General features: G+C 37.3%; 1 protein-coding gene across 4 annotated transcripts; it reads right to left on the bottom strand.

The window, feature by feature from the left end:
- Positions 1 to 1,347: 1,347 nt before the first annotated feature.
- On the bottom strand, positions 1,348 to 18,756 carry wdr24 (WD repeat domain 24). Of its 4 annotated transcripts, none has more exons than XM_059979233.1 (10): positions 18,626 to 18,756; positions 14,661 to 15,487; positions 13,439 to 13,616; positions 10,121 to 10,790; positions 9,052 to 9,164; positions 8,624 to 8,733; positions 7,451 to 7,555; positions 6,611 to 6,948; positions 4,758 to 4,942; positions 1,348 to 3,258 (listed from the first exon to the last, which is right to left on the bottom strand). In XM_059979233.1, exons 2-10 carry the CDS (start codon positions 15,139 to 15,141, stop codon positions 3,090 to 3,092), a joined length of 2,349 nt encoding a protein of 782 aa, XP_059835216.1. In that variant the 5' UTR covers positions 15,142 to 15,487; positions 18,626 to 18,756; the 3' UTR covers positions 1,348 to 3,089. The 4 variants fall into 4 exon arrangements, with proteins under 4 accessions (XP_059835216.1, XP_059835218.1, XP_059835219.1 ...); XM_059979235.1 differs by having other exon boundaries at positions 6,611 to 6,945; XM_059979236.1 differs by having other exon boundaries at positions 6,611 to 6,714.
- Positions 18,757 to 18,774: the final 18 nt, after the last annotated feature.

Raw genomic sequence — 18,774 nt, 5'->3', positions numbered from 1 at the left:
TCTCTTCCCCCTGCCTCCCTACAATATATGCAAATGCAATAATCAGCCAGGTGGAGCTGAGCCAACTCGCTCACTGGCAGCTGTTCTTCCCATAACCACAGGCAGCCCAACACAGATGTTTCTGTGACCTCACTGAGTTTTTGTTCCTTTCTGATGAGAAGAGTTCAGATTATTAAGCCTGTCAGGGATGGAGCCTACCATAACATGAGGACCTGCTGTACAATCCTTTATTTTAAAGACAATCTTCACACAGTTCTCCAGGTGTGCTCACTTCAAGGCCCTGTGTAGTTGTGGTAAAGCATCCTTGGTCCTCAATTCAAAACCTCTCAATAAAGACCCAAGGCATCATTTGTCTTCACTACCATCTGCTCCTGCACATTTACTTCCATTGATGGGCACAAGAGCATCTAAATACCCAAACTTTTCCCATTGTATTACTATTTAAATAAAACTTTCCCCTCATATTGAATAATTTCACATTTTACTACAATAAACACACTATTTCCTTTTCCTAAATCAATGTTGGTGGTGTTTTATTACACTGATTTTTTTCCAAATCCTCTGTTACTGCATCCTTTATCATGGCTCTAATGTTGGGTAATTCAATCTGTAGCTCCCCATTTCATTTTCTAAATAGTGCAGTTACAACTGCTAAATGGCAACCAATGTATCAGGTATTTCCGTGGCTACCTCTTCTAGTGCAGATTATGAAGATACAGGAATTGTCATCTTTCAAATCATTAGCTAGTTTAACACTTAAGTTCCTGAAGGTAGCTATGACCCAACTGGTAGGGGCTTAAAGTTATCCTCTGTATACTTATAAAATAGTAAATTAGCACTGACAATATTGAGGCCAACATGATTGTTGCCATTGACTTTATCAGCCCAAACCCAGTAAGAGCAGAATACCATACAGATGCTTTGATAAAGATACCAAATCAGTCACCCATTACATTCTGCATATGAATATCCAGAGCAGTACATGATCATCCAGTAACGTGACATACATAATTCACCACTCCTACACCCGCTATGGCCCTTATTCTATACTGCCACTACTGAAACAAAATCCCAGTTGAAATTCCAAATGTACTTATTCTGCACAACCCAATAATACAACTTACAGGTGTGTAAAGATTTGTATCTATAACTCACTAAAGGCAAAACAGGCATAGAGCACTGTGCAGCACAGAAACAGATCTTGAGACCCATTGACCTTGACTATAAGCCCTCCATACCCCTCCCAATCCATGTACTCAAGGGACTTGGGGGGGGGGGGGGGGGGAGAGAGAGTCAGGAATTCAAATTGGAAAAGCAAACCAAAAATGAAGCAAGATGATCAAAACCTTGGTCAGAGGTAGACTTTAATATGAAACTGTCCAGAGATTTGTTGTAGGTAGGAGATAAACACGTATTGACCACTGGCACTTTTATTTACTGTACTTTATGCAGTTTTTTTACAGCAGTTACTTCAGAAAGGATTCAGAATCCAGAATGTAAAATAAAACTTTATATAAATAGATTTCAAAATATTCTGGTCTTGAGATAATGTTTTAATACAAGGAAGACTATTTTCACCTTTTAATGAACCTTCAATCTCTTCTACAGCATCACACTCCTCCAGATAACAAATACAAGTTATCTGGACTGCAAAACTTAAATATTTCTTTACAATTCCAACATAGTAGAAGACCCTACTTATGTAGAATGTAACCTGACGCAATAACATTTGATTGAATATATTCAAGAAAACTTCATAAAGAAATTTTCATATTCAAGAAAGCCACTCAATCAAATAGATGCCTATGCAATTGAACAGAAGACCATGCTGCATAATTGGTTCTTTTAAGTTCCACTTTATTCTACCACAGGCTGGCTATTCCAATTTTATTGCATTTTCTAAAATGTGGCAGCAATGAGATGTATTGCAACTGTCTCATTTGGGGGTAGGCACAATAGGGTTGAATTTATAATGCCCCACTTCAGATTATCAGCTCTTTGGTTGAAGTAAAATGTTGAATCACTGTTGATACTCCAACCAATGGGGAATGATATATTCCTGAAACTTACTGTCAGCAGGTAGGAGCTTTATAACTATGTTTGTTACATGCCTGATTTTTATGATGCTACATGAGCATTCTGCCCAAGTTTGAGCAAACACAGAATATTTAAAATATACACACTATATTGGTAAATAAAATAAACATTTTACACCGTTTGAAAAACTACATACAGAATGGCCAGATGCTTATCACATGATCCACCATGGCCTACATTTATCTCTAGTGCTAAATTGGAGAGTTCCTAAATTTCCCAATTCTAATCCCCTTTAATAAAAAGTCCAAAACCTGACATCCACTTAGACTTAATAGTAGCTTGTATACAAGCTATAATACTACACAAAAGGTAGTCAACATCCTTTTTAACTGGTAATAAAATTGTATTTTTTTTTAAAGATGTGAATGTTGACTCTCCAAACAAGGTCAAGCAAAATACTTAAATGTCATTGATGGGCTTTATTATATGATTGAAACTATTTCATCTGTGTTCTGCCTGATCACTATACATGTAATTAAATTCAAGGCTCAAAAATATCAAACCAATTGGATATGAGGTTAGTCCTATGACATAACACCCACTTACATTCCAATCTGTACCAGCTGCTTTCATTAGCATCGTAATAGCAGAGCTTGTGACTTGGAGTCTGTAGGAGATAATTCATTACTTAATTGAGAAAGTGAGCCAACTGTGCATTTTGCCTTTAATTACCTGTTTTTGCTAGCGACTACTGCCTTATGATTAAGGTATATTCATGGTAGCTCCTTGTGACAGGTGCATGGCCATATCACATCAACATACAAAACTAGAGAAAATAAGAAAATAACAAAACCTCAAATTTTCTGCTAGGAACTTAGCTGTTATTTTCTGTAGTGAACGTATTAATTAATTTTCATTTTATCTTTTTTTTTTGGAAAATGTGATATACATTTAAAACACTTTCAACAGTGGTCCCATTTATTGAGAACCACAGATTACAAAATCATCTGTTGCTTGCTGAATGTTGAGTTGAGATTTTGAGCTCTGCCTTCTCAGGTATATTCACACAGATGGCCGCACCCAGCTGGGCAATATGGACTAGTCCTCAACCAGTTCATGATGTGCTGCAAGTGTCCACCATGGCTACATCCTTGGCACCAGACAAACAATCCTCTCACAACCTGATGGCAAACAGCACACATGCTAGCACACTGGTGGCATCTAAAAAAAATGAGAGCACACATAACATTATTACAATATTATTGAGTGCATATAGTGCTCAAAGTATCCACAGATATATTTTCCCTTTGTACCATCAAAAACATGGCAAGGGACAGATGGCATTCTGGGAAACAATATAATTGACACAATTAAGGCTAATCTGTTTACTGCAAATTTTTCTTCAATAATAATTAATAGGAGAATGATTCCAGGAATGAAAAGTTTAGGAGCATCGGATGACTCAGAGCCTGTACTCACTGAAGTTTAGAAGAATGGGGGGGAGGGGGATCTCAAAGAACCTTATCAAATATCAAATGCCCTTGATAGAGTGGTTGTGCAGAGAATGTTTAACTGACTCCAATTTGAGAAAGGCAATAATTAAATAAAAAGTACTACATCATCTCCACTCAGGACAAAACAATAGCATCATATCTGAATTCATGAGATGCACCACTAAAGGCATTTGTTGTAATTATTACAAACAGTAAACCTTCACACATAATTCATGGTCATATTGTTTAGGATAAAAAATATAAATATTATAATAGAAAAATCTACCTATTCAGGCATTAGGACATGACTGATACCAAGATCAAGAATGTGATGATGTAACTAGTCCTTACACTAGAACAGCTTGCTACAGCACTATCAGTGATATATGCACTTCAGATCTAGTAGAGAAAGCAGTGCCCATTGTTGTCGTTCTGCGCCAACATAGATTCAAGACCAGTTACATTTTAAATACCATCTTTTTCCAACTACCAAAAATGGAAGGAGAGTTACAGCTTCATTCATCTTTTTTAAAAGATGGTATTTATGCTCATGAAATTCACTATATTAGATGTAAATAAACAAACAAGTGATTGTATGATCACAACAAATCATAAAAGTCTCTAGGAATGGAAAACTTGCTACTTCCACCACTTCCCAAGTTGGCATGGCTTGATTTGACATTTTTGCTCTAATGTTTCCATCCTAAACCACCTCAAAATTATTAATTTTCTGCTTTAAAAATCTTGACTGATTTCTCAGTGAAACTCAAAAGTTGCCTTAATGTTAGGTGATTTGAATATGTTAAATACACATGCATTTATAAAGTGCCTTCACAACTTTGTATTATACCAAAAATTGATGAAATTGCAAAATAACTTCAACTAGTGCTAAAGATATTTTTGTCAGTTTTGGGCAAAGAATTTTTTTAATTTAAAAAATGCAGTAATGAACTTTTACAGGAAGTCAATGTCAGGCGACATCTATGAAAAGGAATAAACAATTGATGTTATGAACCAAGACTTTTCCAAAACATTGAGTGTATATTCATCTCCATTGATGCTGTCTGACCTGCTGAGTTCCTCCAGTATTTTATGCTTTGGATTTTGTGTGTTTATGTAGTGGTTAAATTGTAAGCTTGTCCCAGCACACTTTAATGATTAGTATTATCAGCAGGTTGCACACTCAGGTTCTGCTTCTCTGTTAGCAAGTGATTAGACATAGCCCACCTATCACAGATCCAGCCCTTGCTGCTCATTGGTCGTTTGCAGTTGGTGCAGTTGATGTGAAGAGTGGTTGACGCCTGGTTTAGACAATTGATGGAGCTGCATGTACTCAGCTTGATCACCTCATTTGAGATGTTCCATAGTTTGAAGCGCTGTAGCAGATCAATGTATGATGTGTACCAGTGTTCCTGGAAATAAACAATAAAATCTAAACATACAGTGCTATGGTCAGTTTTATCAGAGCAGTTTAGTTAATGCATTTTACATAAAGTAGTTCAGACTCAAACTCAAAAGAGCAGACAATAAACAATAATAACTTGGAGAGAACCAACAATATGGAACAAAAACTGAGGAGAGAGTAAAGGGAAAGAGCTACATGGGGTCAATGAGGCTGTAATCTGTCAATGGACAAGTGATGGTGCATAAGAAAAATGAACAAAAAATGTCAGAGCTGATGCTGTCAACAGAAAGATGATGAGTTGTCTCACTTGAAGCAAAAATCATGAAGCCAGCATGTTGTAGATCAAATCCAGCAGAGGGGGAAGCAGAATGGTAACACTTGGATAGAACAAGCAAATTTTGAGATTATTCATGCTCCAAAGCTATAGTTAAGCCTCAAGATAGGTGTGAATTCTCAGGTGTGAATAAGCGAGGGAAAAGTAAATGATGAAAGTGACAAGGTTTGAAAATTGTACACCCTCTGATAAAGCCTTCTATTTGGGAAGCGCAACTGACTCAAAACTGAAGACCGAGTTAGGGCTTTTAGCAACATAGTATTCACACCCCCTTCTTTCAGCTACTGATATAAATTGGTAAACAAGTCTGTAATAGAAGTAACTGCAGTAGATCCAAATGACAGTAGTGAGAAGTGAGCATATAAAAGGAAAGATGAGAATAATCTGCTTTGCCTCTTGATTGAATGGAACATCAGGAGTGGTAAAGAGACAGGAGTATAGCAGATGGCCCAGGTTCTAAAGGACAGAAAAACTCTATTGGAGGAGGTCAAAATTATACCCAAAGCATGTCAACATTATTAGCGCTCTAACAAGTTATTATTTAAAGGACTCGGACAAGCACATTATCCTCTACTAAACTGCTTGTATACAGAGGAGAGGGAAAGAGCTAGCATGCACATATAGGATTAAAACCAGAAAAACCTAGAGGTTGATATGGTGTAATATTGAATAGGGTGACAAATCAAGTGTAGCACATTGCAAGAACAAACCAGTTGGGGAGACTGGTACAATGTACAAGTTACTGAAATGAACAGTGCAAGGCAGATGTGTTATTTGTAATTCATTAACATCCTCCACATCAATGCTGGCATGAATTATGTTTAACAGAAACATGGCTTATAACACACAATTCCAGGTTACTGAATATCTTGTAATAACAACTCTAGCAATACCACACAATATAAAGGTTAAGTGGTTTAAAAACTAATCTAATATAGTTAACCATTAACACAGACAACCTGCTATTCAAGCATTAACAAAATTTTAGTTTTCACTATCAGCTGGAAAACAGTACAAATAAAGCAGCATCAAATTTTATAGATGATAATGTGGATGAAGAGAGCAAAGAACTGAACTATTCAAAGCTATTGTAAATTTTGATTTTCTTCATAAAGACGAATTTCATATCATAGAGCACCATGAGCTGGTATTTCATAGTAAAATTAGGACAGCTTGGTGCACGATAGAAGTGAATCAATTTGCAAAGAAAGAAACAACACAAATCAAGTTTTCAATACTACATAAAGTGAAACAGAATCTCATGGCTGTCATAGTTTTGCTCACAAACCCTGCCCATTTTTAAAGGGAACTTTCTCCCCACATTCTGCAACTAAATCTTACCTGAGTCTGCTCATCAATTTCTTTCCGTATACGGTCACCAAGTACAATGAGGACTGATACAGCCATCTGCACATCTCCCTCTTCTGCATAGTAATGCAGCATATCTTTAACAAGGGAATTAAAGTAATCAGCAGGTAGATACGCATCATAAAGTGGCTGTGAGATTGACATAAGGGAAAAGGATTCAATTGGACTCAGGCAAACAGTCTCTGCTTCATTTCCACTGACGTGTGGAGATTCCACTTTATCCTGAAGTGGGTCTGGAACAGGATGGTTATCTATAATTTCATGACGCAGTAGGAATGCTTCCTGAGGCAAAATATATTCATGTTCCTCTGCTGACAGATAAAGACATGTAAGCATGTAAGGAAATGTTGGCTTTGCTGTTAAAAACAACCAAGATCTTATTAAAGAATAGCACTTTTATATATGGATAGTAATTTAAACTTATCAATAATTACAAGAAGGGACCGGAGAGTACTTCCAAGTTGTAATATACACAAGTCCAATGTTACTAAGACAAACTGCTATAATTGCACTGGCTAAACTGCTAAAAAAAAATCAGCCACACAGACTTGCTTGTATGATAACATCTCTTGATATAACCATTGGTTGTTCCATCTATTCTTCAGCATCAACCAACTTGTTAAACAGCTCATTGTAATTGCCACTTATTAAAGAAAATGTTAGAGCTATCAGGAAATCAATATAACAACTATTTATAAATAATAGTTGCTTATTGGCAGATCTTTTATTTACACCAAGAGATCTCTTCTGACTAACAAATTAACGCAAAACAATGGCAACTCTGCTTGATAATTTTTGTGACGAATGACTCACCGGGAGCATTTTCATGATCGACCATATAAAGGTCATCTTCATCTCCTTCCACATCTCCAAACAGGTAATCTGCAGGCACATCACTACCTTCCGTTTCCTCATTTTCTGTGGCATAGCAGAAGGAATATCTCAATTGGATTATATACCAAAAGGGTAAAAGAATCTTTGCTCATAGAAAGTATTTAATCCATCACTAACAGAAATCATAACCAGCAGCAGAGAAATCAAACTGAGCATCATGATAGTCCAGAGTTATAGCAGTAATATCAGTACAAAATTATGAAGAGTAGCAGCTGGAGAAAAGTTTCCTTTTCATATTTATTTATTTATATACATACAGCACAGAATAGGCCCTTCGAGCTGTGCTGTCCAACAATCTCCTGATTTAAGCCAAGCCTAATCACAGGACAATTTACCATAACTGGCCGGGCAAAACCGATTTATGAAAGGGAAATCACATTTGATAAAACTGTCGAATCATAAAAAGTTAGTCAGCAGTAGCAGCAAGTAGCATATTGCGATTTAAAAATAGGGCAGTTTAGAGGGTTGGCAAAGCAATATCCAAGGTACTCTGTACAGTTGTGGTCCCTTTACAAGAGAAAGGAGATAGTAACACTGGAACCAGACCATACGAAATTCATCAGGCTAATTCTGTGATGAGAGGATTATCCTATTAAACTGGATCTATATTCGTTAGGATTTAGAAGCATCTGAGATGAACTTTTTGAAACATAGAAAATAAGAGAGCCTGACAGAAGAGATGTAGAGAATGTTTAACTGGTAGGAAAGTCTAGAATGACAAAGCATGGTTTCAAGATAAGGGACCATCAAATAAAATTGAGACGTGCAGAAATTTAATTTCACGAAGGGCAATGCATTTCTGGAATTCTTTATGCCAGAGTTAGGTATTTAAACAATGGAGAGGTAAATGTTTGAAAGATTGGAAAATTGAGGGCTATGAGGATCTGGAACAGAAACAGATTGTGGCCTGGCTAGATTAGCCCGTTTCATATGGAATTGCAGAGGGCACGTTTGATGGATCAAGTGATCTACTCATACTTCTGACTTGTATGATTATTATACCAAACCTACAGCGTGAATAGATCCAAGTAATACATGTTACAATGCCCTAGTAACAAGTAATTGGATTAACTGGAATCTAATTGCACATACCTTCATTTGCAGAAATCAATGGGTTTGAGGAATCGATGTGATTAACCTCCTGTCGATTTTCAGACTTTCCTCTGGTTTCATTGCCAAGGGGTGCAGAGATCTCCTTAAAACTGTGGAGGGAAATAAAACATGAATCTATGAGATTATTCAATATATTAGAGTAGGAAAAAACAAGACTGATCTGAAAATTAAGCAGCTAAGAGTTAAATCGACATGAGGATCTTGAATTAGAATATAATCCATTAAAACAAAAAAATCATAGTTACAGCAAGATATTTATACATTCAATATTGGACTAAATAGAACCAACTAATTATGAAATGAGGCCAACCGTGCTGAGAATAATTTTGATCTTAAAGAACTACACATTAAAAGCATTATTCCCTCTCCCACCCGCCAAACAACTACATTGCCTCTACTCTTCCCACCTGTTAATCAGAGGTAATCCTCCACTCTTGCCAATACTTTGATTCAAATTTACAGACGAAATGGCACCTGGATTGGAATACACAATCCCTAGCATCGTCCACGTCTGGGCCACCTAGACAGAGGAGGCGAAAATTAAATTTCCAAAGTAACTGATTGGCAATGGTGGGCAAGACCTGACCATGAAATGACAGAGTTATTTCACTTCAATCTGTTCTCATGGTACTCAAAAGAGTGTTTACAGTCATCGTGAATTTTTTTTTTTTTTTTTTTAAATCAGACCAAAATAAATGAGGGGGAAAGTATCCACAAATTTACTAACATTAATTTGAATTTTTTAACCCAGATTTTAAGATGACTTGATAAAATAACTTAGATCCCATTCATAGGATTCTACCTCAGACACACTAAGAGAATACTTTAAGATAGTGCTTGGGAATACCTTGGAAGGAATGTGGAAGGCACTAAGTAAATGCAAGCCTACTTTTCATGGCTCCGTTATTTACTACTTTCAAAGTACCAGCTGTTGGGGGATTGGTGTGGGGAAGAACAAGAAGATGCTTTACATTTGTATTGAAATAGTCCCGTAGGTCAAATTGCGTTTGTTGGAGGTTAAAGGATAGCACAGCTCGAAGGGCTGGAAGGGCCTATTCCACTCTGTATCATTACATTAAAATATGTATTTTCTTTTGAAATGGTGTCAATGCTTGAGATCTCAATCATACCTGGAGTCAGGGACCTTCAATTTCCAGCAAACTGTAGACTTTATGTATCATTTATAACACACTTAACTCAATCAAACATTCTCACAATCCAATTCACTCTGGGTTGCTGTTATCTGTTGACAGCAGTAACCCCACTAAAGCTCCCATGAATTCATTGCTTGTGTGTAATTCATGGCTGCCCTCACTCTTGCCTCAAGTGTAACATGTGCTTTCCAGGAGGTTTATACCACTTCGTCTCTGTTTCTGTAGATACAACGCAGGAACAGAAGAAGCCCTGTGGTAATTCCACCTCAGGAAACATTAACAATGAAGAAACATATCCACCTTTGATCCAAGTAAACAGTACCTGATAACGATAGCATTCTTTAGCAATTTTTGCATTATGATCGCAGAGCTCAGCCAGTGAGCGGCCAGTTAGAAGATACTGTTGTGCCATGTTGACAAACCAGTACATGGGGCTGCTGCCCTGTTCAGTTTCAAACACATTAAGAGCACTGGATACATTTGCGAATTGCTCCGATAAATCAGGCTTCTTGAAGAAAAAAATGGGATATCGCCTATCACCACTATAGGTTTTCCGATTTGAATCAGTAGTGAACATGTTGTCTTTCCCTGCAAAAGCCAGATCTCCAAATAACCCATAGCACAATCCCTCTGGATTAGCACGATCAACAGGCCGGCTGGCATCTTTGAACATGTGCTGGTACAGTGTACTGTCTTTTGATCCAGAAAGTAAGTAGTAAGGGTCATGATTATGACGCCACATAATTCCTGTAGTAACATCCTTGTGCTCTTCAAACATTGCAAATGGAATGTATGGGCGGCGAATGTCCCAAACGTAGATGTTGTGATCTACCATCATGGAGCAGGTTGCTAGATGGTACTTCATTTCTGGTCGCCATTTCACACGAGCAACTGATGCGATAGTCTGCACACAGTAGATCTCCTTGGCCCTGTTTGCGGTCATGTCCCACACTTTCACCATTTTATCCCGTCCTCCTGTAGCTAACCATCCTCTGCAAAAAGAACATTAAAATATATATTTTTTTTAAAGTAAATTTATAGGACATTGTGTCACCTGCAAAGCCAACATTTATTGCCATTTCCCAGTCTGGAAATAACTGCATTTTATTATTTACTTATGATGATTGTTAAGACTTGTCTACAGCTTGTTTAACTCCACAAAAAAAATTAAAATGGGATATGTACAGTTTAATGTTGAAATACTGCAATACTCGTACATCTGGTAGATGTTACAGGATCACTTTAAAGGCATGTGTACTGGGGAAGCCAGCAGAGTTTGGGTTAAATGCAGAGTTTTCCTATTAGTGAAGCACCTCTTTTTTCTATTTAGTCAAACTCTACAAAACCAATAAGCCCTTTGAAGATATAGATCATCTCCTCAGTTTCCTTTGCTGCATCCCCATCCCATCCACATTCCAAAGGTGCCCTGATTAGTCCCAAATCACATATTTTTCTTATTTCTCTTTATGCCCTATCCAAGTTCATTTTTGTTCAAGAGAACTACTTCCTCAGCCTTGTTCCCATTATACAGCTAACCATATAATTGTCCTTCCTGGCTTCAATATTTGCTAACATTCTTAAGCAATTTTCCCCTTAGATACAGTTCTCTTCTTCAAATTTGTTATCATCTCTTTTCTCAAAATAATCCTCTACACTGTTAAGAATGCACCTTTCCCCTTTTCCAAACTTCTGTCCATCTCCAAGAACTTAAATGTACACTAACCCTCCAAAGATCATAGTCAATTTTTGTTTAAGGCATTTCAATTATACTTTCCCTACCACAGTATTGGAACTGGTCTCATCCAAGTCATTAATGAAACAATATCAAATTGTGAAATTAGATAATCTATCTAATAATATAAGGTCAGATAATCTATCTGACCTTAACCTTCTCAATGTGTCAGCAGCTCAAGCACATCACCAGTGCTTCCTCACCATCATGTAGTTGGAAAGGACTGCATTCACCTCATTAAATTGTCTTTATCCACAGAGAATCACTTGAAATGACTTCTTGGCACATTTAATACTTCACTTCTGACATCCACAAACAGTTATTCGTTACGCTCTCTCATTTCTTAACTCCAGCCTAGTATCTGCTACCATCAACCTTCTTATAATTCTGGTTCTCTTGATCGATCCCAAATTTAATTCTTTTGGTAGCCATGCCTACAGTTGTCAAATGACCAAAAATTCCCTTAAGACAGTCCTTAGAAACATCGATATCACACAACCAGGTCCCAGGTTTTAAAACCAAAAAACACGCAAGTTAAAACAGCACAGCACAGTTTAGGCCCCTTGGCCCATGATGGTATGCTGACCTTATAACCTACTCTAAAATCAATCTAACCCTTCCCTCCTCCATTTTTCTTTCATTCACATGCCCATTTAAGAGTCTCTAAAATACCCCAAATGTGCCTGCACCACGCCTGGCAAGGCATTCCACACACTTACAAAAAAAAGCAGCTTACCTCTGACATACTTTCCTCCATTTACCTTAAAATTATGCACCCTCGCCCCCTCATATTAGCTATTTGTTTAGCAAAAAAACTGATACAAGGGGGCATAACTAATCATTAAACAAATTATTTTTCCTTTAAGTGCCTGGGACATATTGTTACATCAAGGGTGCTATATTAATAGAAGCGGTTGTTGCATTTCAGAAAAGCATCCTCAGTATAACAAAATGTTATATTATGTACAAAAGTTTATCAAACAAAAGTTAACACCAAACCATGCGATAATAGTAATGTTGGTTAAAAGGGCAAGTTAAAGAAATAAGTTAAAAGAGATCATCTGAACTGAGGTGCCAAGGCTTAGGTGGAGAATTTTAGAGGTTAAACCCAAATCAGTTAAAGCACAGCCACTAATGACAAACCAACGAGAATGGAAATGGGGTAAATCAGAATTTGGGAAGTGCAGGGATGTCAGATGTTTGGTAATATTTCAATATGATGACCCATCACTTCTGTACATGTGAAGGAACACTGACCCAACTTCTTTAGCTGCTCACAACAGGAAAACCCTCATCTCAAATTAGACTTCTTACTTTTCTTTAAAACATCCCAAGTACAGAAGATATCAATGAATCTTTCCACCTCCCTGTGGTTCTCCATCTGTTGAGCTCTGATTGTAAACCTTTGAATTGATAGGAGGGGAATCCAGATTGGGCAACTTCCAATTAGAAAAATAAAGAATAAAGTACAAAAACCATCTGTGCAACCATTAGTAAGCCTCTTCAATACTGCAGCTCCACCAAGAGCCAGATCTAGCTGCCTCTTACACATCATTGCACAAAATTAAGAAGGAGCAAGAGATAAATGGAGAGAAATTTTAAAGTGCTATGACAGAAAATGTAAGAAGCTTAAAATAGTTTCATAGGAATTATTCAGCCCAGTTACAATACAGATAGGGAGACATTTAACAAGGTTTATTTCTTGGAAATTTGAATGATGTTCAATAGGAGATTTGTAGATATTCTATAGTCATCCTTCAACTTCAGAAAGATTGGTTTTGTTAAAGTTCAACAATGAATGCAAAAGGAAACTCAGAAAAGCAGCAATTCGCATCAAGACTTTCACAAGTATGTCTTAATAAGATTCTAAACACAAACACCAATCATTTCAAGTAGCACTCTACTCACTTATCATCTGGGTGCCAATCACAGCAAAAAACAGGCCCATTATGTGCTGTAAACATGCGCTCATATCTATCCGGTCGCCTTATGTCCCAGAGCTGAACGTTGCCATTTTCAAACGAAGCAGCAAATGTGAAATAGTCTCTGACACTGAACTGGACATCACGGACACTTTCAGACTGACCTAGAAAAGATAAAAGTTCCATTCTCAAAGTCAGCAGAATAGGCTCAACATTAACATCCAATAATACATGGCAGAATACATATATTTAAACCCAATGACTTTGAGCCAAGTCAAAGACCAAAGTACATAAAAATCCATGTTTCATGGAATGTCATCCATCATGCAAAATTAGCAGCAATTCTAGAATTCAGAAGAATCACAAACTAGAGAGTAAAGCAAGCAAGATTGTCTACTGTTAGATGCATGGGTGAACTATACGCATCTGAATGATTTTCCCGTCAAATTTTGGAGCAATTTTCCCTAAAGGAAGTTATATTTGTTAAGTTATACTCACTTTAATATGACAAAAGCAAGCCAGTTTGATAAATTTGGTTTTGTACTTAAAAAGAAAAAGACCAAAAATAATTCATGGGTCAAGATATGCACACAACTGGAATTTAGCACCATTTTGTACAATTTTAACACAGTTTTAAAATCAGTCTTATTTCACTAAAACCATATTATTCCACAATTATTGTAGTCCTCCTCTGCAAAAGGTGGAAAGGAGACTGATCCTTTACTGGAGTGTGATAAAGAACTGGATCAGATCTTCTGCAAACAATCTGTTAAGTATGAATCTCCTTGAACAACATGTTTGACAAATTGGAAGTAGCAATAAGTGCCAGAAGCCTTGAAGCACTGCCTCATTTAAGAGCCGAGATTCAATCCAATCACTTGGCTAGATATAAGCACCACAGTATTACCAATTCATTAATGCTAATATAAATAACATGGTCAGTACTTTTTAAAAATCACAATTCCTATATATAAACAAACAAATGAATGACTGCAGTTCAGAAGCATTACCTCTACAGCATTTTGGGTCAATGAGGGCATGAAAGGCATTTTTTTCTGCTATTCCATCTACAGCTCATTTAAAGACAAGGAAAGTTAATTTACAAAAATAATGAAACATAAGAAATTATATTTTAAAAATGTTAGTGCTTATAAAATAAATCAGCAAATGATCTAGTTCCATCGACTTCATTAGAATATATTCTTTACCAGAGAAAGTGCTCACGGATTCCCTTTTTCTGAGATCGAAGCACTTCATGTAGCCATCTTGGGAGCCACTCAACAGCATGTGGACCTCGTTGGGATGGAAGCACACCTTGTTAACTGTGCGTTTGTGCTCATTGAAAAGTTGGTCTTGTTTGTTGCGAGATTGCTTGCCCAGATTCCACGTGACCACAGCTCCATTTGTGGCAGCTGTCGCCAGCAAGCTCTCATCTATCTGATGCCACACCACATCCGCACAACTGAAGTTCAGAGAGAGCTTGCGCCCAACTCGAAGATTGGCCTTCTCCACAAATTGTTCCTCCTCGAGGGAATAGATTTTGAAAATGTTGCGGCCAGCCACCACCACCTGGGCAGCATCTCTACAAACACTAATAGCATTTGCAGGTGCATCAAGATGGCAGAACATTGTTCGCCCCGTGAAGGCCGTGCCACTCAGGGCAGTGGTCACTCTTGCCATTTTGTCCATGGAAAAACCAAGTAGTTCTGGTATTGTAGCAGCTGCAATTATCAATTCCTTCAGCCTTGCCGAACTAATCAAGATAATATGATTACGCAGTGGTCAGTCCTCATCAATAAGTTAGTTCATCTAGTAATATTGTACAACTATACAGATACTGATAGCTTTTGAAAAATGTGAAACCGGTATTATTTCCATGTTGAGGGGCATCTTGAATTTCAAACATCACATTCAAGACACTTTAAGCAGCAACCCTTGCTCAAAAGAGCATTGCATAAGTAGGGAGATGATAATCAATTCCAGTATAGATTTCAGTGCTGACAGAGCCAAATCTGCAATGATCTCTGTTAAAAACCTGAAAGCAAAGAACAAGAAAAATAATTCAGTACTTTGGCCACATCACCTTTGTTTGATGGGACGATAGAGAGTTTGTTCAATAAATAATCACATGGCTCCACTGAATTTCAAACAGCAAAAGATAAAGGAAACGTTAAAAGAAAAACTTTATACATTTTTTTCACAATACGAATGGATATAAAGGAATCCAAAAATATTCTATAGACATACAGATTAGAAGAGAGCTGCAAAAAGAGAAATGGAACTGATCAAAATAAAATAAATTTACTTAAGATGGCATAGGGCATGGCTGACGTACTTAATGCTGAAGAAACCTCCTAAAAGTCTATGATATTGAAACTCCAGGTGGATAAAAACTGATAAAGAGCAAATCCGGGAAAAGCCATCTGAAAGGAACTACAAAGCTCTGAACACTTTTTCTCAAACATCCATAGGTTCAGAGGTAGTACCGGAGGATTAGAAAACAGCAAATGTTACACCCTTCTTCAAAAACAGATGTACAGATTAATATTGTAATTACAAACCAACAAGCTTAAACTCAGCGGAAAGGCAAGTTCTAGAAACAATCAGGGATAACTTTCATAAACACCTGAATATCTGTGGTTTGATTGAAGAAAGCATAGATTTGTTAAAAGTAAATCATTACTAAATTGATGTTTTTACAGATAACAAGGTCAAGGAGGGAAGCACAGTTGATGCAACATGTATGAATTTCCAAAAGGCATCACATGAAAGACCAATCACCAAGAGCAAAAACTACAGAATAAAAGGTGCTGTAGCAGTTTTGATTGAATATTGGCTTTGAAATAGGAAACAGTGGCTGTGAAATGTTGTTTGTCAAATTTGAGCTAAGTATTGGAGACCTCCATAGGTCACCACATTAATGCCTTAAAAGTTGTGTGAAGAAAATAAATACCAAATCTGCAGGTGACAATAAAAAAAGAGCATAGTGTAATCTGAAAAGGAATACAATAGACTTCAAGTAGAATAATGAGGCGTTACAATACAGGGGTAGAGAATGAATATGTTCAACAAAAGAGTCAAAGGTAATGTGATTGTGGTTAAACAAAGTAATTATGGTTTGAAGCTGGGTAAGTATCCGATATATATTTATCCAGGGAAAAGAGTTTACAGAACTGTGGGGGGAGGATAGAGTGGGATGACTGGATTGCTCTTACATACAGTTGGTTAACGCTTGAGCAGCCAAGTGGTGACCTTGCACTTTGGAACCATTCTGCAAAGATCAATTGTTATGGCATATAAAGCTTACTCTGACAGATGCAGAGAGTAGACTGGATTTCAAAACAGCATACTGCAACATGTACTGACCACACATTTGATGAAAATGCAGTAAAACCTGCCAAAATGGTACTTAACATCAGCTGAATAGAATCAAAGCCAAACCTAGTCTGACCATCAGTGCTACCATCAATCCACACATAATCCACTTCCCATTAGTAGCAATATGCTGTACCACTTGTACTTCACATATATTAAATTGATATCATTTGTTCAATTTTGTGCAGCATCCAAACATCTATTAAAAAACACAAAAACCCGGTAAACACTCAGATCAAATAACTAGAGAAACAAATCATTGCCTTCAGTTCTTCCAGAGCTTAAGGTCTTTGAGCCAAAATGTTAAGCCAGTTTCTAATTCCACATATGCTGTTTTACCTGATGAGCATTTCCTATTTTTTAAACTGTAGATTACAAGCATCTGCCGGATTTTAATTTTCCAAACAACAGTTACTAACTGGCAGTTCAAACTGCTGGAAATGGCTCTTTCATCCTCGCAAGATAAATTTCAAAGCTATTAAATACCCAATCCGTAGCCTTGTCAAATCTGATGATATTGGCTTTCCTACAAAATCTGATCATTCACAATTATGCAACTGTAAATTCCTATCCAGGAAAAATGAATCTGGGAACAAACAGGCCATGTGTTATCTGCAGTTCACATTTCCTCCCATGGGACTGAGGTCATGTCATAAATAATTGCATAACTCCTGTATTAATGAGTTCACCATATGATAAATGGGACATTGTGTTCATATATTAAAAAATGTTAAGACAAACTATGTCCACATTCCCAAGTAGACATTTAATTTTTTATTCCAAAAGTGATAGCTGAAAAGAGCTGAAGAATGTTCAGTGAACCAATTGTGACGTTAAGCTTCATACAAAATCAAATTTAAAATTGCCCATGTTGTGATTCAAGTAACTCCAAAGTTAATTTTTGAGGTAAGAAAATAAAAATCCCAACAAAATAAATACTGGAAACACACACAAAATGCTGGAGGAACCCAGCAGGCCAGGCAGCGTCTAAGGAAGTTCCTCCAGCATTCTGCGTGTGTTGCTTGGATCTCCAGCATCTGCAGATTTTCTCTTGTTTGAAAATAAAGACTAAAATGATAAGTTGGAGTGGGAGTGTGGCGAGAGGAGGGATAAGAAGAAAGGGTCAGTGAAAACAACATAATTACTTTTGAAACTTGGGATTGAATTTAGAAGTTATCTGTTTTTATTTAATCGTCTCAAGTAAAAATGTAAAGCAACTTTTGTCTTAAAGCCTAATATACAACATTAGCTGCTGTTAAGCTGCTGTTTTGCGAATGCTAAGATAGAAAAAGTAAACCTAGAATTTAATAAGACTGCTTACTGAAGCTATTGCAATGCAGTGATACTTAACTCAATTGCTTCCTTAGCTTAATTGCCAATCTTCAAGAACATGATCAATTCTCGTGAGCAAATAAATGAAAAATATTAAGAACGCAAGTTTGCACCGGTCAGCAAATGGGAGTGAGCGTCTTTTGGACAAAAAATGGTCACAGCAGCTGTGGCCTGGTCACGTGCAGCACTGCTGTAACTTCCATCCCCAAGGGGCTGCCCCGTCCCCAGCATAACGGAAAATAAATACCCTCGGTCGCCAAAACAGAACATGAAGCCGGCTTCGAACTTTATTCTGAAGGTTATATAATCTCACCATGCCCATTTTCACTGAGGCATCCCCTCGAACGCCTGTGACCCTGTCAGCTATCTCTTGGGCTCTGGGTGAGCTGAGAAACCCAAGCAAGAATCCCAACCAGCTGTAACAACAAACATTACCCCCTCTCTTTCACTACACACGTAGACTCACCTTCTCCCCGCTGCCATACACCGGAAACCGTCGCGCTATAGTTTCCGCCTGCCAACATCGTTCTGCCTGGACATCGGAGATTTTCGTTCCTCTTACACCGCGGCTTTCAGTGAAGCTTTCCCTTCGTGGCTGTAGCTTGTCCGGTTGAA

The sequence above is a fragment of the Hypanus sabinus genome, chromosome 9, assembly GCF_030144855.1.
Source record: "Hypanus sabinus isolate sHypSab1 chromosome 9, sHypSab1.hap1, whole genome shotgun sequence".
NCBI classification, from domain to species: Eukaryota; Metazoa; Chordata; class Chondrichthyes; order Myliobatiformes; family Dasyatidae; genus Hypanus; species Hypanus sabinus.
The sequence above is the reverse complement of the archived record's forward strand: the minus strand, read 5'-3'. Positions and strand labels throughout refer to the sequence as shown.

Coding starts and splice junctions, on each gene's coding strand:
- wdr24 (XM_059979233.1), bottom strand. CDS start 15,141: ATGGACAAAATGGCAAGAGTGACCACTGCCCTGAGTGGCACGGCCTTC. Junction 6,949..7,450: donor CGATCATGAAAATGCTCCCG/GTGAGTCATTCG, acceptor TTTATCTGTCAG/CAGAGGAACATGAATATATT. Junction 3,259..4,757: donor AAGGGCTGGATCTGTGATAG/GTGGGCTATGTC, acceptor CATTTTTTTTAG/ATGCCACCAGTGTGCTAGCA.